This window comes from Manis pentadactyla, chromosome 17, assembly GCF_030020395.1.
Source record: "Manis pentadactyla isolate mManPen7 chromosome 17, mManPen7.hap1, whole genome shotgun sequence".
In the NCBI taxonomy this organism is placed as follows: domain Eukaryota; kingdom Metazoa; phylum Chordata; class Mammalia; order Pholidota; family Manidae; genus Manis; species Manis pentadactyla.
Window position 1 is genome coordinate 6,949,361 of NC_080035.1, and position 27,561 is coordinate 6,976,921.

General features: G+C 37.1%; 2 protein-coding genes across 7 annotated transcripts in view; one reads left to right on the plus strand and one right to left on the minus strand.

Annotated features, from left to right (window-relative positions):
- The window catches only part of CAB39L (calcium binding protein 39 like), a 259,969-nt gene that overhangs the window by 224,190 nt on the left and 8,218 nt on the right, over window positions 1-27,561 (plus strand). Inside the window, exon 9 of one of the 3 annotated variants that reach the window (XM_057494581.1) lies at window positions 4,931-5,053. The exons of the other annotated variants lie outside the window; for them this stretch is intronic. Coding sequence (XP_057350564.1) covers window positions 4,931-5,011 — 81 coding nt within the window. The 3' untranslated portion in view covers window positions 5,012-5,053. Of the gene's footprint in view, window positions 1-4,930; window positions 5,054-27,561 lie in introns of those variants that run through there. 3 annotated transcript variants of the gene reach the window in all.
- CDADC1 (cytidine and dCMP deaminase domain containing 1) overlaps window positions 874-27,561 on the minus strand; it is a 59,939-nt gene continuing 33,251 nt past the window's right edge. For all 4 annotated transcript variants that reach the window (XM_036904262.2, XM_057494570.1, XM_057494572.1 and 1 more), the window contains 5 exons: window positions 24,847-24,896; window positions 21,522-21,691; window positions 11,919-12,108; window positions 8,052-8,112; window positions 874-6,267 (listed from right to left, as the gene is read on the minus strand). In XM_036904262.2, the coding sequence (XP_036760157.1) occupies window positions 6,194-6,267; window positions 8,052-8,112; window positions 11,919-12,108; window positions 21,522-21,691; window positions 24,847-24,896 (545 nt within the window). In that variant the 3' untranslated portion in view covers window positions 874-6,193. The remainder of the gene's footprint in view (window positions 6,268-8,051; window positions 8,113-11,918; window positions 12,109-21,521; window positions 21,692-24,846; window positions 24,897-27,561) is intronic.

Below are 27,561 nucleotides of genomic sequence, written 5' to 3' on the forward strand. Positions count from 1 at the left end.
AGTAAAGGTTTTTCTGGTATATCATTCAGGTAGGATTTTGAATAACTCAGTTTTAAACGTATGCTAGGAGGTAAAGGTACACTGTCAACTCTGGAAAATAAAGATTATTTTTTCAGTCTGCTACTGGACAAATTTATTAAACTTCTCAAAATTCAATTTTATGATTTTTGACAGTGAAAACTTAATTTCTTCTATTTTAAAAAGAGTCCAAAGCAAATAAGTAAATCACACCATTCCCATTTTGAGCAGAAAGCCCAGCACAGCGTTTGGCATGAAGGTGCCCAGGAGTTGAATAAGTGGTACCATGTTGGCCTGAATCGTAGAGGCCTCAGTTCCAGAGTCAGTAGGTCATAACGGCGGCCCGAGCCATGACTCAGTCACCCTTCCGGGTGGCTGAGGCAATCCTCCGTGACCCAAGTCAGGACACTCCTTTCACCGCGTTGCACAGCGGGCCACAGGACAGCTGGCAGGAGGCCTGTCTGCTTAGCTACGAACAAGTTAGAAGATTGCAGAGACTCTAGAATGAACCTCCCTGCTAACCAGAACTGGAACACCCAGGTCACAACAGCTGGTTATCTTTTCCTGTTAGGAAAAGTATCAAAGGCTAAGGAGAATAAAGAAATTTGGCAAACAAAAAGTAATAAATGAATGAAACTTACTGGCTATAAAGCCTCTCTTAGAAGGCAGCATATTCATAGCCCTCCTGGTAATGGTTGGCCTCTGAAACCCTATGGTCCTGTAGTCAGCATGGACATTCTTTCAGAATCCAGAAGGTGCCATTGAAAGCAAGTGTAGAAAAGATGTGTAGGGTAAGAAAATGTTTTCCTTCTAGGTTCTTTGGCTGACCTAATAATTAAATTGACATAAGACAGGTTAACGGGAGAAAACAAATTTAATTCATACATGCAGGAACCCACAGAAATGACAGAAATGAGACCGAAAGAAGTACAAAAGCAGGGAGCTTTTATACATTGTAAACAAAGAATAATCATTTATAAAGAACTGACAAAGGGGTTGGGCTTGGGGTAGCAAACTGAAGAGGTAACAATGTTTGCTGATACAGCCTTCTCTCCTGAGCTCTGTTGATAAGGATGCCTTCCACCCTCCAGGTGCAGAGGAACCCTTCACGCGGGGAATGTATTTCCTGCTTTCAGGGGCACAGAGGAGGGTCAGAGTGTCCTGTTCACACTGGCTATTTCTTAAGAAACTTTAATTCAAAATAATCAGTATGGCAAAATGGCATATTTTGGGGTGGCATATTTTTCTCCCCTTCAGTCCTGCCTTTGAAACTTTAAGAAGTTTCATAATCCAGAAGCTGAGTTGGTAGATTGTTTTATGATTACACTGAATTAATCTCTGTGTTGACAAATAGACCAGTTCAGTTGAACAGCAGTGTCTCATTTTAGGAGCTGGTGATCCAGCTGGGCCTCCAAAATTAAGCCTACATTTAACAAGGCATTTCCATGAAGAAAACAACAAAACATGTTAATGCTTGCAGCAAATTATAGACCAGTTTTTGAGCCCAGGGGGCAGCCAGTAAAGATGATTCCTAAATGTTTGAAGCATCATGTGCAATTTTAATGTCTCTGATGATGCAGGTAAACTTTCCGAGTGGCACACATAGCAAATAGCATGAAGATTGTTTAAATATGGGTTATTGTGGTGATTTCTCTGAAGTTTATGTCATTTGCATTCAGTTTGCAGGGCACTGGGGAAAAGGACAGTTTTTACTCTTAATGCTTCCAAGTCAAAGTGGGAGAAAATTGGAAATGTTAGTTTGAAGAATTATAGCCAAATATTGGAGGAAACTAGAAGAATTCAGGACCAAGTTAGTTTACAGGTAGGAAACAAAACCTCAAATATAATTAACAGCACTAGAATCTGAAATTTATAAAAGTGTATCACCGAAACATAAATTTCTCTACAATAACCCTCATTTCTATCAAAGATAATTATAGTAAGACTGATTTGTTTGCAAATTAAGTCCAGTTTCAATAAATTTGGCCCGATTATTCATGTAATGCACATAAGTGTAGCAAAAACTGCGATTAATCAAACAGGCTTTTCTTTAAAATCTGCTTTGCTGAAACTTCACATAAGAAATCTCATTTTGAACTCTTAATAGCCTCTTGAAGCTAGGAGGCCAAGCCACAGACTTGCCATCGTACTTTTAAGTGCCAGCAACACTTATAAATCGGGGTTAATTCCTCTCTTCTCAATTCCTGAAGATACCCTGTGGCTCCTGAGCCTGCCAGGAAGTGACCTCCTTACTCCCTGGTAAGGCTGCGGGGAGCCCTGTAAACAAGGCATGAGGCTCATTTTCAAGGTGCTTAATTGTCTCTATAAAGTCAACGTGAGTTTCTTAAAGTTGTCTGGTATATGGGAGTGATGTAACCACTGTTTCCAATTATGCCCATTACAAGAAGAATAGACCCTTATTTAACTTATGCAAATAACTACTGTCATGAAAATAAGAATACTAAGGGGTTTTAAATTCTGGAGGCATGGGGAAGGTAGAAAAACTGATTGTTTCAATTCTGTTTACAAAGGTCTGATTTACCAAGTTGTAAATCATAGGTAGCTTAAGAGAAAAAGGTTTCCTTAAATCTTGAAAAGCAAAACTTAAAAAAAAAAAGCAACGTTTCAAACAAAAATGTCATAAAAAATAATAATCCTTTTCAGTTCATTCAGACACATGTAATTAATATTTGATTTGTGTGAATCCAATTTTTCCATTATTTCTTGAAGTACTTACCTAGTTCATTTGAATGACTTCAAGTCACCAGAAACCTGTATTCTAGAGGACTTGTCCTTTCCATGAATCTCTGAAGATGAAGCACTTTTGCAGGGACATTTTTGCAAAAGCATCACAGAGTAAATAAAACAATAACTGTCTGTAAATCATAGATTTAAAATGGCATGGTTAAAGATCTGATTAGAGTTCATTACAATGCAATTGACAAGGAAATTTGGTTAATTCTGTGACACACAACATTTCATGATAATAACTAGATTACAAGTGATAACATTAGATTAGAACATTTGATTTCTAAGAATTTCATAGAATTTCTGGAACAGTTATAACACATACTTATGCAAATATAACATAAAGCTCAGTATTCTTATTTGGCAACACTTCCCATGTAATTTAAAGTATCACATAAACCTGATGGTTTAGCATCTTTCTTTTATAAGGAGAGAAACCAAATCTTTTGAGACATTCTAGGGACCCTCTCAAAAATCCCAGTTACTTCCAAGTCAAAAACTTTACTTAGAATTTGCTTTTGGGGAGATTGTCAGAAATATCAAAAGGTTTGGACACCTGATTTAAGAGGATCACAGATAATTATAAAACAATACTTAATTTAGCTATTTAATCAAAGTGACAGAAGATTTTAATGGCAAGTACAGAAGGTTACATAATTTTTAGTAAAACTTTGCTCTTGATATTGAGGCTCAGTTAAGGAATCAAAGACCTGATAAAGACAACATGAAGCACAGGAAAGTATTTTAGCAAGACGTAAAATCTTGGCTTTCTAGGAAGATTAGTTGAAAGGTAAAGAAAAACCTATCATAATATTTTACCAAAAGTAGACCAAGAGCCCAAGAAAACTTTGTCCTTTTAGCAGATGAAAGAAAACTACATAAGCAAACTATTGATAGTAAAGCTTATTTCTTAAGAAACCCTTATAAAAATCCAATTTTAAGCCAACTTGACTAAATGAGGTAAAACTTTTTCTTTCTCTTTTCCCAATTTTCTATGTCCATTGTTTGTCCTTTATTTTCCTCTTTCCCAATCTGAAATAATCAGCTTTACTTAAGGACAAAATTTATTTTCTTCTCTTTTAATAAAAATACATCTCCATACCTTTTCTTAGCCAGGAACACATCTCCTTTCCTTGCATATGGAGTAGTTTTTCTTATTATTTCTAGTAGCTTTAATTATATATATTAGAATCTTCCTATAGTTACATTCACAGGCTATTTGTCAACTTTGAAGGTCATCAGAAGCTCCTGAAGGGCCTGGGAAAACACAGATTGCTGGGACCCAAAGCCAGAGTTTCTGATTCAGGAGATCTGGGTGGGCCCTAAGAATCTGCATTCCCAACGAGTCCCCATGATGCTAATGCTGCCTGCTGGTTCAGGAACCCCACTCTGAGTATCAGTCTCTATTATTTGCATACATGCTTATATCGTCCACTAGACTGTGAGAATCTTGAGATCAGGGAGCATTTCTTACACATGTCGTCTATAGGGTCAAGCCAGTGTCTGGCAGTCATTCAATCAATTAACAAGTATTTATTGAATGCCTATTATGTGCCAGGCATTGCTGTAGGTACTGGATTCAGCAGTTAAAATATATATAGAGAGAGAGAGCTTTCTTTATGGGACTACATATTAAACTGTCAATAAATGTTGAAATCTGATGAGTTGTACAAAATGAAATATGGCATTATCTCGACCATTTTAATAGTGCTTTTGGAAATATCATTTTTCCATTTCCTAAATATAGCTTTCTTGATTTGTATGTTTCTCCCTTCTGATATTCACCAATGCCCAACACATAAATCCACAAGCCTGGCAGTATACCAGGCTTTTAGGTCTTAACAAAATATTTGCTGACTGATTTATAAAATACTTGATATAGTTGACATATTAGTAAAAAAACAACAAATCTAACACGAACTTAACTATGTATAATTTTTTTAAAGCAGTTGGGGGAATGTAAGCAAATCTCAGTATTTTCATACTGATATATGCTAAAGAATAGCTGAGCTACCAGTTTTCAAATTAGCCCTAGTTACTCTAAGGGCATCTTTCTTCCCCTCCCTCCCTCTCTATTCCCTGCCTTACATCTTGTGTGAAAATGTTTACGGCAGTTCTCAACTGCCTGGTATGATGACTTTGAACTCCCCGTGGACCCAAACAGGTTGCTCTACAAGCAGGGGCATCAGTCAACGTTTGGACTGTCCTGTGTACAATTCCGAGAAGCTGGAAGGAGGCTTCATGAGGACATACAGTACCGAGGAGAGGAGAGGGATGGTACCAGAGGCAAAAGTGATCATCTCTGCATCAGCAAGTTGTTCTTCAGGACGTCATGCTCCAGGCCTGTGGTCCACAGGCCATGCAACTCCCTCCCTAACTCTAGGGAACTACAAAACATGTACTTTATCTTTGGACTAATTTTCTGGAAGTTTTTTAGCAAATAAAAATGAGAGGATTCATGAAAAACCATTTAGAATGTAACTGACCTGATCATAATGTTCAGTTTCAAGACTTTCAGTATTCTTAAGGTTTGCAAATGTTTTTAAAAGGCCTTCCATTCGAAGCCTATGTTAATTATGTGGAGGGAAAAATGGGCAGCACTTATGAATGGAATTCAGAAAAGGCTAGTTTCAATAGCCTTTGGTTAAATTATTTCTTTTCTGTTAACATCATAACCAAATTTGAGGTTCTTAGTGATTTCAAGAGGCAATGATACCAAATAGTATTATCTCAGAATAATATTCTCTTCCTACTGCTACCCAAATTCAGTGATATAACACCCTAGGTCCAACAAACTGCTGTGATTTCTACATATCAAGAGACTTAAGAAAATTAGTAATCTTGTTAAGAATATACTTTTCTAATGGAGACAAGGTCCACCAACTTCATTTTTATGATTCAATCCTAATTAAGTAGATTCTAATTATTAGAAAGTTTCAGGTATAAATATGAATTTTTGGTGAGCCATAAATTGACCTAAAAATGACCACGTTGTCTTTTATTTCCCTGGAGCAGTTTACTAATTATTACCTTCATAATCCAAAGGAACTTTTGAGAATATTTCTTAAAAGGTGTGTAATTCTCTGCTGAGAAGTCACTGCCAGAGAACCAGCCCCTTTCACACTGGCTAATATAAAGCTAAGACAAGGAGAGATCAATCCCCATGGACAATTAAACTAGTCCCATTAATTTATTGCTACCTCATTTAGTGTAATAAAAGAACACATCACTATATTCTGGAAAACACACAAATCCAAAATAAAAATGTTCTCATTAACATCATTCATATGTAATAAATTAGCTTCCTTAAAAAGTTTTTCAATTATTCACAAAATCCATCCTTATTTTCTTAGTTAACAAGGCTAGATTTTAAAAGTGCAAAAAAAATTCTTGAGTTCTTCGCTCAGTCCAGTCCAGACAAGCCTCCTCAGTGGTTTCCCAGACGCAGCTTCTTGGTCTGCTGCTGCTCGTCATCAGGGAGCGTGGGTCTTGACATGCCATCTAGCATTCACGAATAAGTTAGTATCAGGAAATGTTCAAGACATGAGTTATTTGTTGAAGTCATATAGGTTGTAAGATCAAAATAATGCTTAAGTTAAAATGGAACATTCATTTTATCTTAAAATTCTTCCTGTTAAAGAATAGATTCCAGATAACTCACTCAAGTTATATAGTACGTGACATTTTAAAAACAGGTTCACTCAACACTAAATTCTATACTTTAAAAGGCAAATTTATGATATATGAATATATCACAATAAAGTTGTTATAAAACTGAAAAAAGGGGTATTATTTCTTGATATAAAACACTTTGTTCAAAAATGTACAAAAGATAAATTTGCAGTTTAATGAACAGTCAACAAGCAAACCAACCACCACCTAGGCCAATCAAACATTGCCGCAAAGGAGAAGACCTCCTCTGTCTTCCAACCACCACCCTTCCTTCCCAATCTCAGGACTTCTAACAACAGCTTGTCTTCCTTTTCTATAGTGATCTGGGAACAATAAGTCCTGGATGCAAGCCCTTTGTTGATTATAAATGGCAAATACTTTCTATTTCCTGGCTTGCCTTTGTACTCTTTAATGGTATCTTTTGATGAACAGATGTTCTTAATTTTAACATAGATACATCAATTCACCTTCTTATGGTTAGTGTTTATTGTGTCCTTTTCCTAACAACATGGAATTACTAACTGACTCCCTCAAACATTGTTACTGAATATGCATTCTTTAATCATCAGATACATATATATTTTTTCTTTCCATTTTTCCTGATAAATTTTTGAAAGGAAAGATGAAGTAGATATGTATTTTTTCCAGACTGCAAATAAAACATTTTCTACTTGAATCAAATAAAGCTAATTCAGAACACAAACATCAAGATATTTGCATATAAATTATTTTCATAAAGATCTTTATATTTCCTGATTTTCTCAGGGTAAACAAATCATTGTTATCCAGATAACTTTACTTATTAAACTTTCACTTAACCAGAATCTAAACAGAAAGATAACACAGCTAATATTTTAAAATAATATTGTATAGAAATAACTAATGTTCAAAATTACATGCCTAAGGAATTTCAAGATATTATTATATTACATTAAAAATATCTTTGTTAATATGTAAATAATAAAGCTTTCAAGACTAGTAATTCCTTTATGGTAGCTGTGATGATTCTTAGTTACTCAGATTATTCAAATGACCAGAACATTTTCATTCTCTGACCAATCTCAGCAAATGTGGCTTTAGTAAGAATGCATATATACTCATAATTGGGACCTAGATCCACCTTTATTAATTATATATATATATATTTTTCCTTTCCAACTGCCCAAGAAGCCTTTGTTTTGGTATAGAAGAGCATTGCTTACTATTTCAGATAAACTGAACTTATAAATTCCATTTGTACATAATTATTTGAATTAAACTGCAGATTCTATAGGACTAATTTTTTTAGTTGACTCATCATTGACATACAATCTTATATGGGTTTCAAATATACAACACAGTTCTTCAACAGTTATCCATATTATTATTAAATCTTCACCCCTACCAGTGAGGTTATTATCTGCTATGGACTATTAACCAGCACTTTTACACCTAGCATATAGTAGCTAAGCAAATGTTTGTGAACAAATCGAATAGCCGAAACCTAACCTGCAAAAAGAATATGTTCAATCTACGACCATAACAAATTCCAATACCTGATCATTAAAATTTACTATGTATCCTTTCTTTTTAACAGCAAACTTAATCTAAATAAAGGACTTATAAATACTTACTCTCTCTGCTTTCAGGTTCATTTTGTTCAAGAACACAAGTTCCTGATGGATTCAGCTGCCACTGTAAATGGCACAAACATTTTATTTGTATGTTTAAGAAGGATTTTTAATAGAGTTTCAGTACTGTTTTGAAATATTACAACAGCTTTAAGAAATGTAAGAAAAAAAGAATTAACAAGTCCATCCATACCAACCAAGCCGTAATAATGACCTTGAGTGATATATGGCTTCTGGGAATCAGCATCAATATTCTTAGAGAAGGAGAAACTTTAAAGATCCATTACCTTCATTTTACAGGCAAGGAAGTGGAAGACCAGAGAAGTGCAGTGACTTGCTCAAGGTTACACACTAACTAAATGCAGCAACACAATTAGAACCTGGATCTGCTTCCATGCCCCATACTATACAATTTCTACTACATCTTGTTCTAGCTCTAGGTCCTAGAGAATCTTAATGGCTACAGAAGGCCTAGATACTAACGAAAAATATGACCAAGATTACCTTGCCTTTTAATATAGTTACATCATAACATATATTGTATCCCATCTCCCTAATTATAGTTTTCCATCTCAACCACTCAGAAAGAAATAGGGAAGCCTGAAGATTGTCAGATATTACAGAGAAGACTGGAGCAACAAAGAAGAAAAACTGAGTATAATCAGTGTCTCATAGCACAGCCCTTCTTTCCCACTTGGCTAGAAATTCCCATCATCAGACTCACCAATGACTTAGCAAAAGGGCCCCGCTAGGACACTATTTCCAGAAAGACATAATTAAGTGCACAGTATCTGGGAGCCTCTTCTATAACCATGAATTAATTAATCAGAAGGACTAGTTTATACAATGGGCCTTGTGGGGGATGAGATACAAGACAAACACTTTACTATGTGTAACAAAGCCCTTGGAAAGGGAGGACAGCTACAATTGGTTGGTCACATCTAGAAAAGGGATTGTTAGGATTAGCATCAGGAAAAAGAGGACTTAGAAGGGCTGGGAAGTTATTTATGATTATTTTTTAAGGCATGTTTCAAAACATGTTAAACCACTAAAATCTATTCATTTGAGAAAAGTAAAAACTAATGACCCTAACTTTAAGGATAATCATAAAAAGACTATTTCTAACTACAAAAACTAAGAAGCAGCAACAGGAGAAAGGTTAAATAAGTTATGTCTGTAAGTTGGGATATTGTGTAATTATTAAAAATTATTTTTAAAGAATTTTCAATGACATTGACAATACAGCAACATGTTAACAGTGGTACCGATGAGTTGTGGGATAATCTGTTCTTTTTTATTTTATCAGGCCTCTATAAGAAGCATATATTATTTTCATAACCGAAAAAAATAGTATGTTGTAATAGAGAAAAATATACATGTATTAAAGAGAAAAAAAAGCGTTTCTGAGTAAACGGACATGACTTTACACTGAAATCTATTCTTGGAAATATTGTTACTTGGCCCTAGCCTAATATGCAACAGAACAGAACCGTGCATCTCAAGGGACATGGTAACACCTCAGAGAAAAGAAGAAATCTTTCAAACAAAATTAATTTCAATTTGCTTTAATTTATTAAAAAATCAAATTTATTGACACTCTTATACTACTTCTGACACTCTAAAAGTAAGCTTAATCATTGCTGAAATTGAAATTTAGAACAAATAAATTTAGGTTATGTCAATTACTGGTATTTGTAAAAGTAGGCATTTAGCTAACCAGGTAATTTAAGTTATTCACGTAATATTGCACGCAAATCCATATGAGGGAAAAGATGAGAGGATGGAGCGCCCCTAGTTATGGGAGGGAGCACAAAGCAAACGCATGTGCACCTGAATAAGGGTTCTCCTGGGCAAGTCTTGGCCCAACAGGGGTCTCCCATTGCTGCCATAGGGGCTTTCACTCCCCTTTCTGCTTCTCTTGCCCTGTCTTACATACTTCCAATCTCTTCATTCTCTTCAGAATTGGAAAGCTACTAAAATCCACCAGTAAGCAAGATATTTCAGAATTTACTGAACCCATCACTTACAACCCTGAACAGCTGCTGGTCACTTAGTCTTTATGAAGAGAATTTGAAAAACCTATTTCTTCACCCTCTTCAGGAGGAATGAAGAGACAAAACAAAACCACAAAACTGGAGACTTCTCTTTGACTAGTTGGATATAAGCTCTTGTTTAGCATTACAAAAGACACGTCTTTCCCATCTCCCTTGTTTCAGAGTGCCCTTTCCTTTACAAAATCATGATAAACTTTAAATAAAACAACTGGAAATAAAAAGCAAAAATAGATGACAAAAACAAATAGGGTAAAAATGTATAATACTTCAGACACACAAATGAGGTTATATTTTTTTAATTCTAAATACATATAATATAATATAATATACTTTTAAATAAATATAGTTTAGGTGCCTTATATGTTCCAGGCACCCTGGCCTCAAACAAGAATGTAAAATTAAATACATTAACAGTTCTATGACATGTCTTTTGTACCCACTGCAAATTCCAGCATTAAATTGTTACATAAAGTGCCAGAATTATCATTAAGAAGCAACATATGCCACTATGGAAAGCCATACGGAGGTTCTCAAGAAACTAAAAATAGAAATACTGTATGGCCCAGCAATTCCACTTCTGGGAATTTACCCAAAGAAAACAAAATCATTAATCCAAAAAAATGGACACACTATGTTTATTGCAGCATTATTTACAATAGCCAAGATGTAGAAACAACCTAAATATCCATAGAAAGATGAATGGATAAAAAAAGATTGTTAGCCATAAAAAAGAATGAACTCTCAGCATTTGTGACAACATGGGTGGACCTAGAGGGTATCATGCTAGGTGAAATAAGTCAGAGAAAGACAAATACCATATGATATCATTTACATGTGGAATTAAAAAAAACAAAACAAATGAACAAACAACCAAAACTGAAATAGACTCAAAAACAGAGAACAGACCGGTGGTTATCACGGGGAGCTGGGGAAGGAGGGTGGGTGAAAAAGGTGATGAGGAAAAAAATTAGTTAAAAAAAGCAACATATGATTCTGGACAGGATCTTTTGCTATATAGAACATTACTTGGACAACTGGTGAACTCTGATGGGGATCTGTGGATGAAATTACAGTAATATATCAGTGATAATCTCCTGAGTTTTTTGGTTGTATTATGGATACGTAGAAGAAGATACTGTTTGAGGAAATACACAATCAAGTATCTGAGAGTGATCTAGGATCATGTAACCATCTTACTCTCAAATGTTGCTGGAAAAAAAAGTTCGTTGCAGTGTTTTTGGAACTTTTCTGTATGTTTGAGATTCTCTCAAAGAAGAAAAAGTTAAAGAAGCCTAAGTAGTAAAAAACAAAAAACTATAAAGAGTTAAAAGTTCAAAGCTTTCCATGAACTACCTTAGTACTTTCTTTTGAAATATCAAATACTAAATCCTTTCTAAGTTAAAAAAATTTTATCATGAGAAATGTGTACAGAGTGTGAGTTTATATATTTGTGTGTGTATGTGGGTTTCCCCATCTTTTGGGTAATCTTGGACTTTTTCATCGGTATTTACCATTCCAAGCCGAGGAAAGGTGAAGAAAGTAGTAGGACAGGAATTTCCTTTGTTAGCCACAAGATGGCACCAAAAGCAGCCTACTAATTCAAGACCTGTACAATTCTCTATATACAATGTAAATTCATAAAGCAAAGATCCTAAGCTGAACATTTCTAATTAGGTAAGTGCTTGCACAAAAAATAAATACAATAATAATAGTTTATTGAAACTCTTGAAAAAAGATGGAAATTACCAATTTAAAACATACAGCAGGGTACCAACCAAATAGAAAGTATACTTGAAAAAAATGTGTATGTACTTACTGTAAATTTGCTAACACCTTCAAGCTCACCAAACCTCATGTAAGAGATGTCTGCTTTCTTTTTTCCAACATCTACATCCCCTGCATAGATCTGTTTGATGCCTGCACCTTTAATTAAAGGTACACATTCATCACATGGGCACTTCGTCACAAAAATCATACTTCTTTCTTCTGGTTTTATTTCTTGACACCTAGAAAAAATTTATAAAATATTAGGAAGATGGGGGGCAGAAAAAGATGGCAGTGTAAGAGGTGAAGCAAAAATCTCCCCCCAAAACCATATATAATAGGACAATACAGCAAATACGACTAATCCAGAAAGTGTGACCAGAAAGGAGATTGCACCAGCCGGCCTACATCTGGGAAAATAGAGAGAAGACCTCATGGAAAAGGGTAAAGTACCAAAGCCACGACCCGGCGGGACCTGAGCACTCCCCCCACCCCAGCTCACCAGCAGGAGGAAGAGAAACAGAGCAGGGAGGGAGCAGAAGCCCAGGACTGCAAAATACCCAGCCCTGGAGATCTATGCCAGGAGTGCAAACCCACATTGCATGGTGCTCTGGAGATTAGAGGGATTTGAAAGCAAAGACAGGCAGAACACTCAGAGAGACTGAGATTCAAGCTGCTTGTGGAAAACAGGTATCCACAACTAACTGCTCTGTGATCAAAGAAAGGTGGGTCATTTGAAAGGGTTCCCAACAGTGAGAAGGCTGCTAAAGGGGCAAGGATTACACAGAGATTGGAGCTCAGGAGAAAGGATAGGTGGACAAAATTGTCCCAGCACACTCACCCAGCAGGTTGGGAACTTTCAGGTGCTTCAGGTGCTCCATCCACCTGGATGGCAATGTGGCCCTGAGGCCGCTCTTTACTCCTGGCAGGCACCACATGGCTCACCTGCTATCCTTGCCACTGCTCCAGGCCAGCTGGAGGGCAGCCCCACCGCTGGCAACTACAGGGGCATATCACAGAAGCTGCTCTGTGTGTGATGGGCTCACTGACCCTAACAGTGGAGACAGGCACTGTGGCTGAGAAGCAGGAAAGAGCTCTTTCCTCCTGGCAGGCACTGGCGTTGCTCCCTTCGACCCATGCCATCGCTCCAGGCACTAGGCACCTCCAAAGAGTAGAACTTCTGGGCACTAGGGGGTGCCGCCTACACAAAGCTAGTATTCCACATTATCCAGTAGGATTATGAGAAGGCAGAAGAAACTTTTCAATCCAAAATCACTCAAACACCAGAAAGAGGGCTCAATGAAATGAAAATCACCAATCTTCTGAATAGATTTCAAAATAAGTATCATAAACGTGCTAATAGAGCTACAGAAAAACATTCGAGATTAAGAGAGAAATAGACACTTTGAAAAATACAGTATCTGAAATGAAGCATACAATGGAAGGATTTAAAGTAGACTAGAAGAGGTAGAGGAGGCGGTAAATGGAATAGAAATTAGAGAACAGGAATACAAAGAAGGTGAGGCAGAGAGAGAAAACAGGATCTCTAGGAATGAAAAAATAATCAGACAACTCTCTGATCAGTCCAGAATGAACAATATATGTATTATAGGGGTACCAGAAGAAGAAGAGAGAGAAAAAGGGGTAGAAAGTGTCTTTGAAGAAATAATTGCTGAAAACTTCCCCAATCTAGGGAAGGAAATAGACTCTCAGGCCATTAAGTGCATAGATGTCCCAACACAAGGGACCCAAGGAGGACAACACCAAGACATATAATAATTTAAATGGCAAAGATCAAAGACAAGGACAGACTTTTAAAAGAAGCCAGAGAGAGAAAAAAGTTCATATAAAAAAGGAAAACCCATCAGGCTATATATATCATCGGACTTTTCAGCAGAAACCTTACTGGCCAGAAGGGAGTGGCATGATATATTTAATGCAATGAAACAGAAGGTCGTTGAACCAAGAATATCCAGTAATATTATCATTTAAATTTGAAGAAGGGATCAAACAATTTCCAGATAAGCAAAAGTTGGGGGAATTCACCTCCCACAAACTACCGTGAATTTTAAAGGGACTGCTATAGATTGAAGTGTTCCTAAGGCTAAATAGGTACCAACAGAGAAAAGAAAACTACAGTAAAGGAAGAAGACCAATTAATTACTAAGCAAATGCAAAATTAACTCAACTTCTAATAGACAGAGTACAGAATATAACACCTAAAATATAAAGAGTGGAGGAAGAAGAAAAAGAAGAAAAAAACTGAATCTTTAGATTGTGCTTATAACAGGGTAATAAGCAATATTAGTTAGACTGTTAGATAGTAAAGAAGCTGCCCTTGAACCTTTGGTAACCACGAATCCAAAGCCTGCAATGGCAAAAAGTACATATCTATCGATAGTCACCCTAAATGTAAATGGACTAACTGCACCAATCAAAAGACATAGAGTCACTGAATGGATAAAAAAGCAAGACCCATCTATATGCTGCCAACAAGAGACTCACTTCAAACCCAAAGACATACACAGACTGAAAGAGAAGGGATGGAAAGAGATATTTCAAACAAACAATAAGGAGAAAAAAGCAGGAGTTGCAAGACTCGTATGAGATAAAATAGACTTCAAAACAAAGAAAGTAACAAGAGACAAACAACGACATTACATAATGATAAAGGAATCAGTCCAACAAGAGGATATCACCATTATAAATATCTAAGTACCCAGCATAGGAGCACCCAAATATGTGAAACAAATACTAACAGATTTAAAGGGGTAAATAGAATGCAATGTATTAATTTTAGAAGACTTCAACACTCCAGTCACTCCAAAAGACAGATCAACCACTAAGAAAATAAGTAAGGAAACAGGCACTGAACAACACATTTAGAACAGATGGACCTAACAGACATCTACAGAACACTCCACCCAAAAGCAGCAGGATACACATTCTTCTAAAGTGCACATGGAACATTTTGAAGAATAGATCATATTCTAGGCCACAAAAAGACTTCAGTAAATACAAAAAGACTGAAATTGTACCAACCAGCTTCTCAAACCACAAAGGTATGAAACTAGAAATAAATTATTCAAAGACAACAAAAAAGCCCACAAACACATGAAGGCTTAACAACATGCTCCGAAATGATCAATGGATGAATGACCAAATTTAAACAGAGATCAAGCAATATATGGACGCAAATGACAGCAATAATTCAACACCACAAAAAAAATCTGTTGGACACAGTGAAGGCCATGCTAAGAGAAAAGTATATTGCAATACAGTCTTACCTCAGGAAAGAAGAACAATCCCATGTGAACAGTCTAAACTCACAATTAATGAAACTAGAAAAAGAAGAGCAAATGAGGCCCAAAGTCAGTAGGAGGAGGGACATAATAAAGACCTCAGCAGAGAAGGGGGATTAACGATGGCAGCATGAGAGGTGAGACAGGCTTCCTCCTAAAACCACATAAAATAAGAAAATATAAATAATGTAAGTAATCCTGAAAGAGCAACAGGAAAGACAACTTCTCCAGATTACACACACCTGGAGAAAACAGCAGACCTCACAGAACAGGTTAATGTACCAAAGCTGTGACCTGGTGGGACCCAAGCCCTTCCCCCACACCAGCTCACTGGCAGGAGGAAGAGAAACAGAGCGGGGAGGGAGTGGAGGCCTGGGACTGCTGAATACCTAACTCTGGAGACCTGCTCTGGGAGCACAGACCTACATTTCATGCTGTTTGCATGGTACTCTTGTGATTTGGGGGCTGGAAAGCTAAGACAGACAGAATTCCTGGAGAGACTGAGATTCCAGCTGCTTGTGTAAAGCAGGGATCCATATCCAGGTGCTCTGGGACAAAGAGAAAGGTGGGAAGTCTGGAAGTCTTGTGAACAAGGAAGCCCTTAGCAAGACAGCTGCTAAAAGGGCAAGGACTGCACAGAGCTTACAGCTCAGGAGAAAGGACAGGTAGACAAAATTGTCCAGGTGCACTCTGCCCAGCAGGTTGGGAGCTTTCACGATCTTCAGGTGCTACAGATCCCTGGCTGGCTACACAGCTCCAAGGACCCCCTCCGTGACACGTAGCCTCCTGCACCTTTCTCCCAGCAAGCCCCACCTGGCTCGCAAACCGGCAAACCCTACCCTGGCATTAGGCCAGCCAGAGGGAAGGTCTGTCTACCGCAACTACAAATGCAAAGCATAGAGGCTTATACCTGTGTGCTCGGCCCACTGGTTCAGGCAGTGGAGACAGGCATAGCAGCCAGGAAGCAGGAAACAGCTCTTTCCTCCCCCCAGGCACCAATACCACTCCCCTGAGACCCTGACATTGCTTCAGGGGCTGAGAAGCTCCAGAGAGTACAGCTTCTGGGCACCAGAGGGCGCCATATTCAAATATGAAACGTCAAGGGAACCTGGTTCAAAGTAAAATCATTAATACAACTCCTGAGAAAGATTTAAATGACGTCAACCTCATGAATCTTCCTGAAAGGGAGTTCAAAATAAAAATCATTAACATGATCATGGAGGTATGGAAAGATACTCAGGAACTCAGGAATGAATTCTGGTCAGAGATCCAATTGTTGAAGAGCACAATGGAGGATATTAAAAGCAGACTGGATACAGTGGAGGAGACGATAAATGAAATAGAAGCTAGAGAAGACGAATACAAAGAAGCTGAGGCACAGAGAGAAAAAAGGATCTCTAAGAATGAAAGAATATTGAGAGAACTGTGTGACCAATCCAAACGGAACAATATTTGTATTATAGGGGTACCAGAAGAAGAAGAGAGAGAAAAAGGGATAGAAAATGCCTTTGAGGAGTTTATTGCTGAAATCTACCCCAATCTGGGGAAGGAGATAGTCTCTCAGGCCATGGAGATGCACAGGCCTCTCAACACAAGGGACTCAAGGAAGACAACACCAAGACATACAGTGATTAAAATGGTAAAGATCAAAGCAGAAATAAATAAAATCTTGAAGAATAAAACAATAGAAAGAATCAATGAAAGCAGGAGCTGGTTCTTCAAGAAAATAAACAAAATAGATAAACCCCTTGCCAGATTTATCAAGAAAAAAAAGAGTCTACACACATAAACAGAATCAGAAATGAGACAGGAAAAATCAGTACAGACACCACTGAAATACAAAGAATTATTAGAGAATACTATGAAAAATTATATGCTAACAAACTGGATAATCTAGAAGAAATGGACAACTTTCTAGAAAAATATAACCTTCCAAGGCTGACCCAGGAAGAAACAGAAAATCTCAACAGACCAATTACAAGCAGTGAAACTGAATTGGTAATCAAAACACTACCTAGGAACAAGACAATTTTTACTGGCACAAGAACAGATCCATGGATCAATGGAATAGGATAGCCCAGATATAAACCCAATCATGTGTGGTCAAGTAATAAATGATAAAGGATGCATGGATATACAATGGGGAAATGACAGCCTCTTCAACAGCTGGTGTTGGCAAAACTGAACAGCTACATGAAAGAGAATGAAACTGGACCATTGTCTAACCCCATACACAAAAGTAAACTCGAAATGGATCAAAGACTTGAATGTAAGTCATGAAATCATAAAACTCTTAGAAGAAAACATAGGCAAAAACCTCTTGAATATAAACATGAGCAACTTTCCTGAATGCATCTCCTAGGGCAAGGGAAACAAAAGCAAAAATGAACAAATGGAACAAACTAAAAAGCTTCTGTACAGCAAAGGACACCATCAGCAGAATAAAAAGGCATCTTACAGTGTGGGAGAATATATTTGTAAATGACATATCCAACAAGGGGTAACATCTAAAATATATAAAGAACTCACACATATGAACACCCAAAAAGCAAATAACCCTATTTAAAAATGGGTGGAAGATAAGAACAGACACTTCTCCAAAGAAGAAATTCAGATGGCCAACAGGCACATGAATAGATGCTCCACATCACTAATAATCAGGGAAGTACAAATTAAAACCACAATGAGGTATCACCTCACATCAGTTAGGGTGGCTAACATCGAAGAGACTAGGAACAACAAATGCTGGTGAGTATGTGGAGAAAGGGGAACCCTCCTACACTGCTGGTGGGAATGTAAATTAGTTCAACCATTGTGGAAAACAATGATGTGGAGTTTCCTCAAAATACTAAAAATAGAAATACCATTTGACTCAGGAATTCCACTACTCGGAATGTATCCAAAGAAAACAAGATCACTGATTCAAAAAGACATGCAGCCCTATGTTTATTGTAGCACTATTTACAATAGCCAAGATATTGAAGCAACCTAAGTGTCTATCAGTAGATGAATGGACAAAGATGTGGTACATATACACAATGGGATGCTATTCAACCATAAAAAGGAAACAAATCCTATGATTGGCAACAACATGGATGGAGCTAGAGGGTATTATGCTCAGTGAAATAAGCCAGGAGAAGAAAGACAATTACCAAATGATTTACCTCATTTGTGGAGTATAACAACAAAGGAAAAACTGAAGGAACAAAACAGCAGCAGACTCACAGACCCCAAGAAGGGACTAGCAGTTACCAAAGGGAAAGGGGTTGAGGAGGGTGGGTGGGAAGGGAGGGAGAAGGGCATAAAGGGATATTATGCTTAGCACACATAATGTAGCGGGGGCACAGGGAAGGCAGTATAGCACATAAAAGATGGGACTCTGTGACATCTTACTACACTGATGGACAGTAACTGTAATGGGGTATGTGGGGGGATTTGATAACAGGGGTAAATGTAGTAACCACAATGTTGCTCATGTGAAACCTTCATAAGATTGTATATCAATGATACCTTAATATAAAAAATATTAGGAAGATAGTTTCTGATAGGATAAGTTCTATTTTACAAAAATATTTAAACACTAAAATTAAGCTGCTTTAAAAACAGATTTACAAGCTCACGCACCTCAACAAACAAAAAGCGAACAATCCAATTAAAAAATGGGCAGAGGAGGTAAACAGAGAGTTCTCCAAAGAAGAAATTCAGATGGCCAACAGACACATGAATAGATGCTCCACATCGTTAGTCATCAGAGAAATGCAAATTAAAACCACAATGAGGTATCACCTCACACCAGTAAGGATCGCCACCATCCAAAAGACAAACAACAAATGTTGGTGAGGTTGTGGAGAAAGGGGAACCCTCCTACACTGCTGGTGGGAATGTAAACTAGTTCAACCATTGTGGAAAGCAGTATGGAGGTTCCTCAAAAAGCTCAAAATAGAAATACCATTTGACCCAGGAATCCCACTTCTAGGAATTTACCCTAAGAATGCAGCAGTCCAATTTGAAAAAGACAGATGCACCCCTATGCTTATCGCTGCACTATTTACAATAGTCAAGAAATGGAAGCAACCTAAGTGTCCATCAGTAGATGAAAGGATAAAGAAGATGTGGTACATATACACAATGGAATATTATTCAGTCATAAGAAGAAAACAAATCCTACCATTTGCAACAACACGGATGGAGCTAGAGGGTATTATGCTCAGTGAAATAAGCCAGGTGGAGAAAGACAAGTACCAAATGATTTCACTCATGTGTGGAGTGTAGGAACAAAGAAAAAAACTGAAGGAACAAAACAGCAGCAGACTCACAGAACCCAAGAATGGATTAACAGTTACCAAAGGGAAAGGGACTGGGGAGGATGGGTGGGAAGGGAGGGAGAAGTGGGGGGAGAAGAAAGGGGGCCTTACGATTAGCATGTATAATAGGGGGACAAGGGGGGGCACGGGGAGGACTGTGCAACACAAATAAGACAAGTAGTGATTTTACAGCATCTTACTACGCTGATGGACAGTGACTAATGGGGTATGTGGGGGGGATTTGGTGAAGGGGGAGTCTAGAAAACATAATGTTCTTCATGTAATTGTAGACTAATGATACCAAAAGTAATAATTAAATTAAATTTAAAAAACAGATTTACATTATAAACGATAAGCAAACCTTCTTCTTGCTGAATTCATGTTCAAAATATATAAACTCATAAAATGTAAAAATACAACCTGAACATTATGATTGTTACAATGAAAATTTATGTATTTATTTTATACAATTTGGCAAGATATTCAGTATTAGATTACAAAGTAAATGAAACAGAATGAGACACTGAAGTAGAGAGGGAGGGCGAGATGGAAGGAGAGTTAGTGGGGGAGACAGAACAATCCTAAGTAAGAAAGAACCTCTTTATAATCGCTATAATTAGAGGCTAGTACCAAGACCCTCTTTAAGAGTTTACCATGTATGATCAGACCCTGACTCACCATGGTACCAAAACATTTACCACTTACCTGGTACCTAATGGGTGTTTAATCAGTTCTTACTAAATTGTTAAGTTAATATTAAAGTTGTGTTTTGAGTTACAGTTCCCTTATCCACCCCCACCCAAGAAAGGATAATTCAACAAATATTTGGATGTAACAGAATTTAACAGAATCCTACCTCCATACAAAATGAAGCAAGTGAGTCTGGAATGAAGAATACAGGAAAAGAACAGAGGAGTTGTTGGCCAGGGTAGTTTAGGACTAAGGAATGCTCCTATCTAAGGCTGCAGGGATTGTGTTTCCCAGTTCCATGGTTTGTACCATTCTCTGACAGGTATCTCACACCACTGCCACCTTCCATATCCATCTTCCTAGTTCAGACTCTCATTCTGCTTGTCTGGACTATGGCAACAGAACCCAATCTATTCAAACAGTTTACCTGCAACCTAAGTAATCCCTAGTGTGCCTCAGTAAATGCCACTCCATTTCTCCACTGCCTATCAATTAGAGTCAAAACTCAAAGCCCTCCCTTGTCCAGTCCCAACCTATTCTCATGTGCTCCAAGGTCCAAACTAATTGGAACATTAATGTTGCTAAACACACAGCATTTCCCTACTTCTAGACTGCTGCTATGCCTGAAGCAAGAATGACTTCCCCTCAAGCAAGCATCTCCAATTGCCACAATCCTACCAAACCTTTAAAGCTCAGCTCAAATGCAAGTTCCTCTGAAGATTTTCCCCTCTGACTCCCTGTCCCTATTCTATAGCAGCCCCGAATTTCCACTTTTGGTTGGCCTTTCCCATCGAATTGGTCACTTTAGGTTGAATTCACTCTTATACCCCTCTGTATTATAAGCTCCTCAAGGGCAAGAGCTATGTCTTACTCAGTTTTGAATCCCATAAGATGATCCCCTTAGGGGTAAATGTTGAGAAATGTTTGTGGAAATTACCTAAATTAACTTTAGTAGGAAGTAATGCCAGTTATAATCTCTAAGGAAAACTATATCAAATCAATTTGGTTCAAAACAAAAGTTATATATTCACAAATATAAGTGCTTTAATTTAAATTTAGAAAACAACGGTTTTACAATCCAGAAATATGCAAAACTCTAAGGACAAACTCTCAGCAGTTTATAATGGAGAGAGAGGGAAGAAAGGAAAAAAAAAAGACTTGCTCAGTAAGTTTGAAGGCCTGGAGGATCTCTGGCAATGGCCTTGGGTCAGACAGCAAGGACCACTTATAACTGTTTATACTTCTGAAATAATGTTTCTTGGAATTAAAAAAAAAGGAAATAAATTACAGCTAAAAGAAAACTAATTTCAGCTAACTCTTGCTACATTTTGAGGAAAATAATGCAAATGAATGTCATACCTAAATGTCAAGGCATTCTGTTCTGCATGTACAATGTATCTGAATTTCCTTATTTCTCTGTCTTTCTGTTTGTCATCCATGTGCGGGAAGTCAGCATATTCAGATCCAACAGGAAAAGCATTATAACCACATCCGATGAAGTACAATGCACCTGTTCCATCACAGTTTTTCTGTGAAGATGAGCAAACCAAGAAAGCTTAGTTTTCAACATTCTGAAAATGTACCTTTCAGTACATACTTAAAGCCTACTATCATACTTCCTACACTAATTCAATTTTTTATTACAAACTAAGCCATCAAACAAATACAGTATTAGATCCTCCTACTGCAGTGTGGTCCTGTCAAACGTAAATTTCAAGAAGGCTAATCAGCTCTAATATATAATCTTAAGGCATTCATTGGTTTTAGTGGTTAATTAAATACAGGTATTTTCTGCTTTTTGGAAATTCACATTATGCCACTTCACTTTTACCAAACACCTACATTAGTACCAAAAGAGGAATTTCACTTTTATGAAAAAAGGCAAAAACCAGAAGTAGTGTTCAGCGTTTTTTCTGCAGCAACCAAGCAGGAGGCAGCACACACCTGGAGCAGTGATAGGGACCCTGCCAAGCTCCTCCCCGGGCAGCTGACTCAGCATCTCAGCATCAAGCTGCAATACTGTGTCTATGAGTGTCTGTGCCTTATCACAATTTATTTTGTGTATCCATTAGCAAGATGTGCTCCTAAGGTATCAGAAAAGCCTTAGAGTTATTTCTGGGGTCTGGAATGCTCAAAAATTTTTCCACATAAATTAATGGTAATTGTTTCTTTGCTTTACATCATTTTTGCTTACAGAAGGTTTCATAGGAATGCTCTACCTTCCGACAGCAAGGGAAACCTGTACTATCCTGTTTAACTCACAAATTGTATGACTTCATTCAGACATCTCTCCCTAAACAGGTTATAAGACCCATAGAACAGAAACCACGTTGTATACCTCTTTTCTACACCTTAAAGTAGATCTATTAGAGTGCGCCATTCATAGAAAGTACTAACTAACTGTTAATTTCTTACATACTCAGTGCTGTACAACTGGTTAGCAAGCCAGAAGTTTTAAAGATATTTTGAACAGATAATTTTTGTTTTTGGGAAAAAAATATAACACTGTGATACAGTTAGAAAATAAAAAATGTACTTTCCTTTAATCTTCATATTTATTGAATATTGAACATACATACCTAAATAGAAATTTTTAAGTGGCTCCTTTATTTTTTCTCCTCCTGGTCAATGGCATATTAGGTGTTAATATGAATGCTTTATCAATTATTAAAGTGAAATATTTTATAACTCATAAGTGTTTATAATAGTTTGGAATATGCTACAAACCTCACTAAATTTCGATGTTATAATTACTCATATGATAGTATCAATAGACTCATTACTATAGCAGTTTGTGTTACATGAGCCAACAAAAGCTTACAAATAATATATTATCTCAATAATAAATTATTCTTGGGCATTTACTAAATATCAAACATCATGCTATTAATTCATTTAATCAATCCTTACAACAACCCAGACAGTAGGTACTATTATTATTCCCATTCACAGATAAAGCAACTGAGGCCGAGAGAGATTAAACTAGTTGTCCAGTATCACAAAACTAGTAACAAAGCCAGAATTTAAGCCCAGTTTGCTTGTCTCCAAAGCCACATCCTCCCACTTTACCATGCTGCCTAGCACTATAGATAACTGGAAACTTAAATTTTCCAGAAAGTAGTTGAAAACCAGATGTTAGGCCAAAAGGCTGCTGAGCATTCATATAATCACAAATGAGAGTTCCAACCATAGGCCAGGCACTGTGCTAGGTGCTGGGAATACAGTTATAAACAAGAGAGAAAATCCCTGCCCTCATGAAACTCATAATCTGGAGATGATATGAAACTGGACATGTAATTTAAACTATGTGGGAGTTTTTGGCAGAGAACCTATTCTAGTGGGTGTTTACAGTTGAGGTAGAGATAAGTACAATCAAGAGAGATTTTGTAGGTGGAATTCGTAGTACCTGGTGATTGTACATATGGAGTAACAGGGAATGGGATGATGACCACTGATGAAGGAATAAGTTAGAAAGGAAGATACTGGGTATGTTGGCTAGGTTGAACTTGACGGCCTTATGACACATTCAGGCAAATAGTCAAATTACTTGCTGTAGAGTCTATTGAAGCTAAACTTAGGCTCCTCACTCTCTTTCAATCAGCTCATAGTTACTAAGTATATCTTGATTCCATGCTCATACTTCCTAGTCCTCATCATCTCTTTTTTATCAATCTCCCTCTTTCCTGTCTAGCCTCCCTTCATTCTTTCAATAATACAAATCTGATCAGGTTATTTTCCCACTCAAAATATTCTTGGGTTGCACTGTCCAGTACAGTAGCTAGTTCAAATTGAGAGGTGCTATACACACACAGGATTGTGGAGACTGAATACTCCCTCAAAATGCAGAATATTTTTTATTTATATTTATATTAATTACATGTTGAAATGATATTTCTGGATACTGATAAGTGAAATATATTCCTAAAATTAATTCACCTGTTTCTTTTTACTTTTTTTAATGTGGTTCCTAGAAAATTTTAAAGTTTGTATGTGGCTTGCCTTTTATTTCTACTAACAGTTAGAAAGCTATGCTAGGGTATCCCACTGACTAAAGGATGAAGTCCACATTATACATGCTATACAAAGTTCTTCACAGGCCAGCCCAAGTTTTTGCTACTGTACTACACACAGAACTCCAGATTCCAACATGCCAAAGCACTTGCCTTTTCCCACATTCTCTCTATACCTCCTACCTCTGTGTTATCCTCCTAGTCCCACTAACCTGCTCTGCCTGATGAGCTCCTACTCATTCTTCAAGGCTAATAAAGAGCGTCTTACCTCCTCCAAGAATAGTTTACTCGTTTAACCAAGCAAAGGTTCCTCTACACTCTCATGGTATCATGTCATAATTACAGTTCTGTATCAGACTGATTTTCACTGCTCTATCTCCATTTCTAGACTATAAAAGGCCATGAAGGACAGAAAACATGGTATTTAACTCCCCACTCTTCACTGTGGCACAGTGCCTACTCCGTAGAAACTGTTAAATAAGTGTTTGCTAAATGAATGAACCTACCTAGAAAATGGTTAAGGGAATGAGAAAATGGTTATAGAACTGAACTGAACTGAAGAGCCAATACAAAATATTAACTCCAGTGGGTCAATAAAATGTAATGCACTTAAGATTAAAGTAAATTGGAACAAAATTAAGGTTAAATGTTTAAAGAATTATTTTCATACTTACAGACTTTCCTTCTGCCCAAATGACTGCTCCAACTCCTGTTTTATGATCCTCTGAAAGACAAATGATATTCAACTTAGTAAAAAGCAGTGATTTGTTAGTTTTAGAAATACATTTTTCTAAAAGTAATAACATTTACTAAAACATACTTCATAAATGCAGCAACAAACTTTGGCATCTTCACTACTACAGAAAACCACTAAAACAAATACTTTAAGCCTGGGATATGGGGACTAGGTACTAAACAACGTGACAGTGCCGCTACCAACCTAGGCACACAAGACCTACAATGCAGAGCTCATTCAAACAGCAGTCCCTGCGGTCAGGTCACTGCAGAGTTGTGACCGAGGTAACTACTGGCTCTCCAGCAACAAGTCGGCTTCTAGTGACATTTCCAGCAGATGATGAAACTGATCAAAAAAGGGTTTCAATGTAATAACCATTCACAACAATCAAATCTGTCTTCTCCTAGCATGTTTACACTCTAATTATGGAAAATACATTTTATGGAAATGCTCTTGCTAAGATAAAGTTCAAACTTATAAACAAATCTTTATGGATTTTCACACATATAAATTGCTAGAAAGTGCATGAAAGGGATTTTGATTTAAACAAAATGCTGTCCTTTCCCTGACCTCCAGTTTACCTTGAGGGGAAAAACAATGCCAAGTCAGTGTGACATGGTGGTCATTTTTAAATCAAGTGACAGAAGTTATAAAATTACAATTTCCTTGCAGAACCAAAACCTCTGCCACAGTAAAACTGTACTTCTTAAAACCATTAACCTGAAAGAGAAAATTTAAAAACTGACATTCTACATATTTAGGACATTTTCCTTCTAGTAATACAAGGCTGAATTTCATTTTTCTAAGACAATTATACAGTAATTATGAAAACCATACTATTTATCAAAATCTTAACAAGGGACTAATGTAGTTAAGTAGGTACATTTAGACAGAGAAAGTAACAATTATCTATGAACTTACTCCAGGGCATTTTCATATTGGTAAGGATTAAACAAAACTGTGGCTTCACCCTACAATTTCCTAAAAGTTAATCCTTCCTATAAGATAACAACATATTTATAAATATTGTAACATTATAAATACAATAACATATTATAAAATATTTAAATACTTCTCTAGTAAAAGTACAAAGAAACTATTCCATCTATGCATTAAAAACCAGCAGGTCTTATAAATAAGTTAATTTTTAAAAGTTATGATACTATAATGAAATTCCCCATCTTCAGTTCAAGTAAGCTCAGGTTCTAAAATCATATCACAAAGCATTTGTATGAGTCATTTTAAGCACTTTTTACCCATTATCTCATTTTTATCCTAAAGGCAAAGCACATAACATTTTGTTTACCTTGATGGGAAGACAGGCAAAGAAATTAAGGGCCTAAAACTTAGCCCTGAAGACCCAACCTTGCCTTGCCTCTAGCCCTCCCCCTTTCACATTGAGAATTTTGTACCAAAGATTTCCCTGTATTGAGTCCTGAGTATACAATGGTGAGGGAAGCAGAAGGCCCTGTATTCATGAAACTTAAAAGTCTGAAGCAGGAGAAAGAAGGAACAAGGAACTGCCTAAGCACCCCTGCGCTGTGCAGAAATGAACACGGTGTTGAGGAATAGAGGGTGCAGGCCTACTCTACAGATTGGAGACTGTCATGGAAGGGATTTTGGTGTTAACAAAACTCTGTTTCTTCCAAGACCTTCCGAATATAACACGAGGGGAAAAGAATATAATTTTGGCTTTATGCTCATTTCTAAGGCAAGTGGCAGAAATTATAAACTTAAGATTTGCCTGCAAAACCTAAACCTTTAAGTACCACTCTACTTAGTACTTATATAAATCTGAAACAGAAAACTGAAGATGAAAGACAGATTCTTCATAGTGAGTGTCTACTTTTCCTACCATTGACACTAAGTATTTTTCATGTTTTTTTCAGTCTCAGGAGCCACTTTGTTTCAGTCTGGGAACAGACTAAACCATGCCAGGAGAGGGAAAACCTGATTGTCTGTCAGTGTGCAGCTCTATTGCCTAAAGTTAGCTACCCCAAGAGAATATTCCTTGCTACATGTATCTTTTAGAATCAGAATAAAACCTCATTCATGTTAGATGGAATAGATTTCACCCAGTCCAAAGGTTGAAATGAGAGATGAGCTTTCTCAAAAATCTTTCCATGTCTATAATTTTTACAGAAACTGCTTCCCATGAGCTGGTCATTCTCAGGGTTTTCTCTGTACACCTTTGAAAGTAAGGTCAGTTTATAATCACTGAGCCAAATTCCTAAGACTCTAATCACTGAAGGTCAGAGAACTCTTTATCCTATCACTTTGGAAACACAGGACTGATTAATGTAGCTCCCATTTCTGTGATCAGGTCAGAGTTTGTCCAAGTGTGGTCTGCACACCACTTGCATCAGAATTACTGAATGCTTGTTAAAATGGCAGACTCCTGGCTCCCATGGACATCTCTTAAATTAACCTCTCCTTGGGAAGCAGGCAGGGCTCAGGAGTCTGCATTTCTCATGAGCATTCCCTGCTTCATAGGTATACTAACAGTTGAGAACCACTGAGTTACTATTTGAAACAATTTTTTTGGCTATTCCAACTTATTTTCATCATAACATTGTGGCACAGGAGGAAGGCATAATCCTCAGCTTTGGAAGTCACTTAGTCTAATAAGAAAACAGGACCCCAAAAGACTGAA